Source organism: Cyprinodon variegatus, unplaced genomic scaffold (genome assembly GCF_000732505.1).
Source record: "Cyprinodon variegatus isolate N-32 unplaced genomic scaffold, C_variegatus-1.0 Scaffold459, whole genome shotgun sequence".
Taxonomy (NCBI): domain Eukaryota; kingdom Metazoa; phylum Chordata; class Actinopteri; order Cyprinodontiformes; family Cyprinodontidae; genus Cyprinodon; species Cyprinodon variegatus.
Genome location: NW_015150912.1, coordinates 119,681 through 130,140, shown reverse-complemented (window position 1 = coordinate 130,140; position 10,460 = coordinate 119,681). Strand labels below are relative to the sequence as shown.

At 39.0% G+C, this 10,460-nt stretch overlaps 1 protein-coding gene across 1 annotated transcript in view; it reads right to left on the bottom strand.

The window, feature by feature from the left end:
- Positions 1 to 658: 658 nt before the first annotated feature.
- The window catches only part of LOC107094039 (fibulin-1-like), a 50,323-nt gene continuing 40,521 nt past the window's right edge, over positions 659 to 10,460 (bottom strand). The window contains exon 17 of the mRNA XM_015389438.1: positions 659 to 1,082. Within this exon, the coding sequence (XP_015244924.1) occupies positions 943 to 1,082 (140 nt within the window). The 3' untranslated portion in view covers positions 659 to 942. The remainder of the gene's footprint in view (positions 1,083 to 10,460) is intronic.

Below are 10,460 nucleotides of genomic sequence, written 5' to 3'. Positions count from 1 at the left end.
ATAGCGCTGGAAACTGTTTTAAATTGAACTAATAAAATTTTAATCTAGGATACTTTATTCAACTAACACTGTAGCTTTTAAGGGGTGGATTTTTAGATAGAAAAAATGTCAGAACTGTAGTTTAAATGTCTTTTTAGCTTCTTTGACAGCCTTCATTAAGGGGAGTTAGGGAAATATGTCTTGAAAGAGAATTTTCTACCTTTCTATATTCATTTGCAGATGTCTACTGCTAAAATTGATGTTTTAAAATATCTGTGTAAATTTTAAAGAAAGGAGCTGCCTAAGATCCATAAACATTATTAAATGAAATAATGAAGCAGAACTCAACTTAAGTTAAAGTGGTACAATAACCTTTGGAAAACTATGATTAGAATAATTATTCTGGTAAGGCTGATCTCCTTCTTGCTTGTAGAAAAGCCAGCTAAGATCGAGCAACCTACAATGTTTCATTGTTTTACTACAAAAAAGAAAAACGGAAAGAACAAGAAAAAGTTCTGTAGATGGTTATGGAATAGTGTAAAAGAAGTACTGTAAATAAAATACAATTTATTCTTTAGAAAAATGCTTAAATACAAAAATATATTTAATAATACTGATAATAAAACATACAAAAAAGTTGAATGTTATGATGATTATTATTAGATACATTTTTGAAAATGCATGCACTTCAAACACACAGCGTTTCAAAATCTATGACTTGACATACCATTTCTCAATATGACCACAATTGAGCACTTTTATTTGAATCTGTTATAAAAGAGTTTACTCAGAAGCTGGTATAGGCTTTGAATCTCAATATCAGTCAGCAGTTATGACTTTGTCAAAACAATTTAAGACAATTTAACCTTTGACACTGAGTTAAGGCATAAGCTTACAACAGGGACATTTACAGTGATAGGAATAGATGTTGTAATATGTTTTGTAGAATCTGCTACCTTCTACTCAGAACCAGAACTCCGACACATACACGTGAACATTGATGATGCTTTGGGTAGATTCCCCGTTGGATGTCAGGTTGCGCATGGACAGTTTCAGTACTGTTTCCCTTGGACCAGTCAGAGACCTTATTTGACGAACAACACCTAGAGGAAGAGAAAGATGCATTATACAGTATTAATTTTAACAGCGTATTTTTTTTCTCTTTTATAACTCAGTCGTATGGTCGCTGTATTTTATACCTCAGATATATTGTAAGTCTTAATTAGGTAGTGTCTCTTTAAGATACTCTGGTTTTGCTATGCGTTCCTGCTCCTCTGTAGAGAGCGAGGGAGACGTGATGTAGAGCGATACTCAGATATTCAGATGATGTTCATTTCCTATTTTTCTTTATAATGTTATGGTTTGTTTTGACTGTTGTCTTTGGATTTTTCATGTTTGAGAATATAGCAGCCGTACAACCAGGCTTGTAAAGTTTGTGTTTATTAAAGGACTTCCCAGTACCAGTGTGGTTATTAGTTTTTGATCGTCCTCTCCTTCCTTAAATGCAACCCTAAGCTTTACAATATCACTGTCAGGTTTCTGTTTCTGTTATGTTTTTCTTTTGAGTATTCTGTCTTGCTTTCCTCCTTGTTTTCTAATGTTAGTGGTTTTATTTTTATTTTGCTTTGTTCTTTGGTTTTTTCCAGTTACAGTCCTTGTCTGGGTTCTGTTGTGTTTTCTTTTGAGTGTTTAGTTTTCTCTTCTCAATGTTTTATAGTCCTAGTAATTTTATTAACGTTTTGTTGTTATTTCCAGTTTCTATTTGTTGCTCTCTGCTGCCCTCTTATGTTCTCCTTCTTCCCTAGCTCTTTCCCTCTCTTGTTCTGTGCACACCTGCTCCCAGTTTCCTCATTAGCCCCCTCTTTGTCTCAGTCTCCTTTAAGAGCCCTCCCTCTTCAGTTCCCCTTTGCTGGGTCCTTGTCAAACACTGCCTAACTTCGTCAAACTTCCTCCAACTCCGTCTTCCTGAGTCTTCCTCATTGTGACAGTGATTCCCCTGATCTCTCCATGGTTTCTAGTTCGTTTTGACTAGTTTTTATGCTTGATTCTTTTGGATTTTTGGATGCCTGGTTTCATGTTAGTTTGGACTTCGTTTTCATTATTGGATTTTTGGATAACCTGCCTTTGTTTTTAGTTTGCCTTTCATTAAATCTAAAGAAATTCACCTCTGCCTTCCTGCCTCTGCTTTTGGGTCAACAATCCATAACTACATCCTGACAATCACCATTAATGTTTACTATGACCTATATGTGTACTACACCTCAGAATATTGTCAAAGCTACAATTTTATAGAGATTTAAACTGCTTATTTGGTCAGAGTTTTATAGTTTCCTTCCAGCAGGTTTTCACAATACTTTTCTAATAACAGAACTGGCATAGCTCAGTCAGGTTTATTCACCTCTTCTCTAAAAATTACCTTTTTTTTTTTTTTTCCTTTCTTTAGCTCTTATCAGACAGAAATTGTTTGTGGGACTAAAACTATGTACTTAGGGTACCTTCCACTTGCTAATCAATATCATGCTTACCAATAGATTTTTCTGTGTTATGCTTTACTCCTGTGTATCAGCCCAAAATATGTATAACAAAAAAACCTACACTAGATCCTTTGTCCAAATCCAATCCTTCACTTAAAGTTTTTTTCTGTACGTATACACATTAAGTGTTTCTTTTCTCTCAACATATAATTTATGTTAAACACATAGCATTAGCTTTAGGCAAAAGTTTTGACAAATAATTTGGGGGTCCCGCACTAACAAGTGTGCAGGGTTGGTTCCAGGTCAGCACTGTCAGCTATAAAGGAGGCTTACACAGCCCAGTCTCCTGAGAAATAAGTTTCCAGTTACGTTTCTGAGAACCAGAAGAATGTACATGTATTTTCAGTTTGTAAGCATTATTGTAACCAATTTTTGAACATGTGCCCACAAGACCTATTTTCTGGCGTCTGGAATGGTATGTAATACAGATTTGTGAATTTCTCTCTAACCCCAGAGGGTATTTAGATTTCCTGACCTTTAACCAGGTAATGTACTATGTAAGTTTACGTTTTTTTCTCATATGTGAAGCCACATATAACCTGACAACAGCCAGATGCATGTTTAGCTCCGTCTAGCTCCACTCACATACATCTGGGACACCGCTCATTGAAAGGGATTTCCCCAACCGAATTTATGGTCAGGCCAATCAGGACGCAGGGCGGGTGTTTCCTGGATGTGACGTAGTGGAGAAACCGTGAGATTCCAACAACAATGGCGGCTCGCATCGAGAAAGCAAGCGTTAGCATTGATGCTGCTATTTCTTCTTTGTTGTCCAATCTATTTGATATTGTTTCATTAAAAGAACATCAGAGAACGGCTTTGAAGGCTTTTGTTGGTGGAAACAATGTTTTCGCCCTTCTCCGGACCAGATTTGGCAAGAGCTTGATCTACCAAATGGCTCCTCTGGTAGTTAAGGAAATGGGACTACTGCAGCACCCCATCGTTATCATCGTGTCCCCGCTGAATGCTCTCATGGAGGATCAAATCAGAGACGCTCTCACAGCGTCACGGGTTAGCTTCGGTGTGAGTGGTTGAAATAGCACGTCGATAAAGATGACAGACAAGTGGCTTATCCAATCATATGCAAGGAGTTTTGATAAGGCCCAGCCTTCAGTAAAGGCAATTCCTATGGCGGTGTCCCAGATGTATGTGAGTGGAGATAGGCGGAGCTAGACATGCATCTGGCTGTTGTCAGGTTAAGCCACATATGCTTTGGTTTGTGAATGAGACCAAATCTTTTCTTTGAAAGTGAGGAAAAAGACCTATTAGTAGATGTGTTATTTTCCAAAATGTGATATCTGAAAGTAAAACAAGAGGTCAGGAAAAGCTTCATGAAAAACCACAGCACAAATCTGATTACTGAGACTTTTATCATAACAATCATTTGCCAATACTCAGATCAGTTGAGTCAACATTAATGCTGACCCACAAGTGTTTAGTGTGGGCACAAAAAACAAAAAGCAAAATACTACAACCAGATAATTGTTTTTATTTTGTAATTTCTTGACATTTAACTTATTTGCTTTGCATTATGTTTATGTATTCTCTTTTTACCTAGAGTGCTGCAGGTTTCCTTTGTCCTTAGCCTACATCACACAGCGAAATGTTAGTGATTTATATGGTCCATTTAACTTTACGGTCACCTGAAAAAGTACTCAAAATGAAAATCTGATCTTTCTGAACACACTCAAGTTTGATATTTTTTATAATCTTAAACTCTACCTCCTGCAGGTACAAGAATGACTTTGCCTTATCACTACAACAAAATCGATACCCACTCCCAATCTGATTTATTTTTCTGTAGAGATGGAAGGTTTCTGTACCTCATCAATAAGTTTCAGTACATTTGTGGTAAAGAGACACATATATATATATATTCACTGGATAAGAGGTTAAAGGAGCACAACCCATCAATGAATGTGCAGTTTTGTCTGCAAATCTCATCGTAGCATGAGAAAAAATTATGCAATTAAAAACAAAAATGAGTTGCTTTCTTAGCTATTATTCCATGCTAGTTAAACAGAAACTCAAAACTGTAAAGCTGTTGTCATGGGTAAAAATGTGACTCCCATTAGATCATTGAAAACCTAATTAACTGTTGAATATGATCCCTGGACTCCTGTGTAATAGCACCACAAACACATTTTGCTTTTGAATTCCACAATAAAAGCATTAAATAATTTGCAGGCATAGAATGCGCAATTTGGGGGTATATGTACTTCTATATTGATAGGCTTATTCCAACAGAATCTACTGTCTCAGGAAGCCCAGCTCATACAGTATAGAATGAGGAAAAACCTGTGTATAGGGAATCTTTCATTTTTGTATTATTTTTCAATGCCTGGTGTGACTTTTCTTAAACTCAGAACAACATGAATCCTCCAGCCCCATTTTCACAGGCCATATAAAGGACTCTTTAGAGAGCTGCTGGTTAGTTGGTCTGGTTAGGCTGGAATTAATTATATTAGAATATGAATCGGTCCTTTGATGCAGCAGAGAGGACACCTTTAGGGCCCCAGAGACAAATAACAATCTGGTTGATATAATATCATGGTAGGGATGCTTTCTGAACTATAAACCCTCTAAAACTAAGTAGGTATAAGATGCTGGTTGGCATGGGCATTTGGAACCCGGTTATTTAAAAGCTTTAAAAGCAAAGCAATCACATTGTTTTAACTTAACACGCCATACTGACTTTATCTATTGTCAGGTGTTACTGTTAAAATGGTATTTAAAAAATATAAGTCCCTAATCATCATTATAAACGGACAAAACCTCACAAATCAGCTACACATTAAAGTTGAAGTAAAAAAGATAAAAGGGTAAACATACCCTTCCTAGGAATCCACTGGTTGCTGTTTTTAAGAGAACATGAGATTATAGTGGGGGAAAAATGCAAGTGTTTATACAGGCTGTCAGCAGGCCTTTCTCTGCACAGGGTTGGTGGCATTTCAGCTCCGGCCTGTTTGAACAGCTCTCACCAAAGCTCAGTCAGGCAACACAACTAATTACAGGACCTTGTATTAAAGCTTACAACAACCATTTTCCCATTTACTTTTGTTTCATTTGTTCAGAACTGAGTCAGAACTCAAACTATTAAGAAAATTATTCCATTGCTTAACTCAGCTTGAGTAAAAGTGATGAGCGATCACTGCCTCAATTAATCAGAATTATGGGGCTCCTTTCGATAGTACTTAGAAACTAGAAGTGAAACACATTTGGTTGTCATCCACAACAAGGGAAATGATGATCCATAATGCGCCAGCCACCATGTCCTTTGGGAAACTGGCATTGTAAAACGACGAATCACCCCACCCACTCCTTATGCTTTTTTCCCTCTTCCCACTCTTCCCTTCCTGCAGGCCCTGGTGTTTGTGGCACCATCACTGTGGCCTACAAGGGTAAATGAGTCCCATGTGTTTGATGGAAAGGAGCAGTCGCAGTCACGCTATAAAGCTATGAAGGCATTCCTCCAGGAATCCTTCTTAAACTCAAGGAAGGATAAACTTAAACTTGTAGAGCTGGAACTGTTTTTTCCTCTGTTTTCACTTCCCTCTCCTTCTTTTTATTTTGCTTTCCCATCTTTGATCTGAGGGCAAACAAGAAAATTCAACAGATCTGATGTTATACTTGGATTACTTACTTCTTTTAGTGTTTTGGAAATCTGTTGCATGGAGACAGTTGACAGAGAGGCACGCGCTTTAGATCTTATTGTATTAAAATCATTGACACAGTTTTCTGTAAAATCACCTGTGATTTAAAAAAGAAAATGCCAGGGGGGAAATTTCATTCTTAAACTTGTTTTTAGGCAGAAGGCATCTGAGATGTGAAACAACTCTAAGTTGACAAGAGCAAAAATAACCAGTGAGTTTCAAAGCTCAAAATTCATGCTTGAAATGAATTAAAAAGTTTGAATGATAGAGTTAGAAAATCTTAACAATTTTTACAAGAAAAAAGCACAACTGTCTCTATGAAAGCATCCTAATCAGTCTAGCCACATAGAAAAACACTTAACAAAGCAAAGGACACATCCACGGTAACACTCGTAATGATTTTAAATACAGCAATATGTGGAATGTGTCTAAGGCCTATTTGTGTTTTGTAAATTTGTTTTGCGGTCTAATTAGTGTAATCATTCTTTTATAATATCCCTTAACTGCTCCAGACTTTCTCTAAGCCTGTGGAGAAAATGTATATTTTATGTGTTTTTGCTCTTTAAATTGGGGAATTTGTTTGCTATAGAGCATAGCAACAAAGCATAAATGATGGTTAAGATTACTATAATAAATAGAGGCATTATTATAATAGACAACTTTGGGCATTTGCTTTATTTTCAGTTTTCTTACAACATATGTATTTGATGGGTAAAAAAAATTCCAAGCAAAGATTTTTAAAGCTAATTCCCTTTAAAATCCTAAACCCTAACTTGATGACTGCAGTTTTCAGTAGGTTTCCCAAAAAAAGCAGCCCAGCATCCTCAGTGAGGGGAAAGGATCAGCTAACAGCTGGGCCTTAATGTACTCAAAGTGAACCAGAGGCAAAACCACAAAGTTTCCTTTGATTTGCTAACAAACAACAGGTGACTTATTTGTGACCCTAAACCAGTGGAGATAAAAAATGAATCCCTCAAAAATTCATCTTAAACCTGGGAAAGGGTAAAAGTTGGAGGCCTGAGAAGGTTTGTGGTCCACTTCCCACTCAGTGACATATCAGCCACTGGTGCATAGGTGACTCCAATGGTCCAAAAACCCACCACCGAACAGCTGTATAATCCATCCATTCACTATGGGGGAAAAAATCAAATAAATGCCTGTGAGTGGCTGAGACAACCTCACAAATGCCAGTAGGCATTTGTCATCCTTTATGGCCACAGGGTCTGCAATATTGAAGGCTTACATGTAAACAGTACAATTTCAGGGTTTTCTGGTTTCTACAACTCAGCGAGAAAGTGTATGAAAAAATCTAAAATGAATGGGTTTAGCACCGGAGACAAATGAAAAGCATGCATTGGCTTCACCACATTATTGTTTAATGACACACTGGCTATGATGCTATGGCAATTCCATGGCAGGGAAGTTGCGGGAGACAATCCAAGTGGTGCACAAACTCCCTGTGTACATAGGAGCGTTTAGACAACTTACTTCAACATTGCTGCAGTGATGTTTTGCATGTTTCAACGACATCTATTGGCTAATTTTTTAGGCACACTTGGTAAATTTATTCACAAAGCATGAATCAGACAGTCACATAGAAGTATCCAAGTGTATTAAACATCTACAAGTACTGAAGAAAGCACACCTACCATTTCCCAGTGTGTATGATTAAAATATATTTCGATTGAGACCATTATATGCAAAAATATGAAATATTTCCCTTGTGGATGCTGTTTTTTAAGGAACAAAAAAATCGGCTTACTGGGTTAACAATTCTTATGCCCGTCCTCTGTCCCAAAGCACACCACATTCCATGCATCTTTATTTTGGTCAATTAAACGAGCCAAGTTTCCCCCTTCAGCTATTATCCATGCAGCCCCTCTTAGCATACAATGTGTCCATCATATTCCTTACGTTATACCCATAAAACTCTCTATCCCAGAGCTTGGAGTTGAAAATACGTTTCTCAAACAGAATTTTTTTTGCTGATAGAGGGTTGTTTTTGTCATGATTTTGTCTCTTTTCTTATTTTTTATGTCAGATGTCATGTTAAGGGAATTTGCTACCTCCTATTCTCTGTTACAGCGTTAGTAAAACAAGCTATTCCAAAATGGCAGGAACAACAATTAGACCAACTGTATACAGACTGAAGACACAAACCCCTCTGGAATAAGATCATGTGTTTCCAACCTTTTCATTGGTACACAGATGGACGGTTAGGTCATCCTATCCAAACACAACTTTGACCACTGTGGAGAGCAAGAGGGATGCATGCACAGTCCAACTTGGTAAGCCCAGCATATGTGGCTTGATATTTTAAGGTCAATTACCAGAGAGTCATTGTCACTGATCTCTTTAGTGGCTCGTGGGTTATTGTTGGACTGTCTCGTCCACTGACTGGTGACATCACTGAACAGTAGCCTTAAGGCACAGCTATGTTCTTTTCGTGGGTATTCAGTTTTAGCAGCTGTGGGCCAGAACAGCTGAGATGACATAACATACACCATTATCTTTACCACAACCTTTGCTTTACACAGCAATACAAGTAACCTTTCAAAGCCATAACCTAAAGGCATAAAATAGCCTGAATGAAAAGGGTAGATGAAAAAAAATACAGATTTCTCTGCATTTACAATTAGGTTTCATTCAAAATCTCTTATAAATTGTTGTGAATGGAGCAAAGCAGCAGCTTGTTGAGTAAACTTTGATGTGTTACATACTACATATACATAAGCTCCAATATTTATGTAAATGAGATGCTCATCTAAACAAAATGTTTTTCATTAATGCTTTAATTTAATTTATTACAGTTCAGGTGACTGGTGTGCCATGGGAGGGACTACTTGGGTTATGATTGCCAGACAGCCATGAGTATGAGAGCAACACATGGATGAGGGGGCCCGGAATAGCTGTGACTGGCTAAGGGGCTCTTAGGTGGGTTGGATACCTCTCCTAACTATGGTGGTGCCCGGTCCCGCCTCCCTTTTTGGCTGCTCCCTTTCCACTGGGGGTTCTGGGGATCTCCTCCTGCATCTGTGCGCCTCTACCCCCTAGGTGGTGGCACCCAGACCCGGGAGGATAGTGTATGTATGAGGAGTATAAGAATATGTTCAGTGTTTGCCTCTGTGTGCATCTCCGTTGAGTGCTTATATATGTCCATATGGGTGTAAGGGTGGGATTATATGAATGGGACTGGATGAATGTGAAGTTATTTCTGTCTACTTGTCAGGTAAGGAGATTGCCTTGTCCTCCACACCAACAGAACTTCCTAGCCCCCAAGCATGAGCAGGGCCTGCCTACTCCCCCTTCTTATGCTCCCCGCCAGTGACAGGTGCCTGACACTGACGGTTCTCTCGGTGTGGGGTTGGTTACTTCAGTGGACGTTTTCTCATTTCGGGTGGCTGCTGGGCCTGGGCCTCCTGGCCCTGTGGGGCCGTACTGGCGGTTAGACCCCGGACCCCGGGGTTCTCATGCAGGTTCACCTTGGTTAGATCCGGGTCTACCTTGGAGCTCAGATCCCGGGGCTCGCATTTGGGCCCTAAGAGGCTCGCTGTACTACACATTAATAGCAAACACTAAGCTGCAGATACATACTATGTACTATAATAATATTGTGTAATCACCATAGGTTTTGCCTTTGACATACATGGATATCTAAGGAATACCAACCGCCCTTGAAGCTCTGTTATGCTCTCTGTTTTCTGTTCCTCTCGTCTCATACAGGTGTGGAGGCAGACTACTAGGAGTTATTGTGTATCTTCTGTGTTGTCTATTTTTACTGTTTTGCTTTATTTTCTACATTTTCATGTACTCTTTCCTGTCTCTATCTCTTTCTCTATCCCCTTAAGGACTCGTTATACTCCCCGCAGAGGTGTGTCGCAGAGAGCTTGACGCAGACTTTTTTGATTTATGCTCAAATTTGAGCGTGGTCTGCCCTGTATACATTGTGGGACTAGATACGGCCGAGGTGGTGAGGAAGTGGGGACGAGTTTTTCAGACAACAGAGGGACACGAGAGAGAAAAAGAGCGGGGATCCAGGTTGAAAAAGGGTCCCAGCGTTCTCGTGCACCTCGCTCTTCTAGCTGGTCCATCTTCACGAGGCCTCCTGTCTGTGGCCCTGTCTGCGGTCACCTACAATTTGGGAGAGATGCAGCAGTGTCTGCGGAGGGGGCGGGGACTTGTTTTTGTTCACTGCGACACCTACGCAGATGACCTAGTTTCAAAGTATAAATCAACCTTAAAGCTAAGCTGTTGGCAGATCAATTTCGAGAGCCACATGGGCAAAACCAGACAC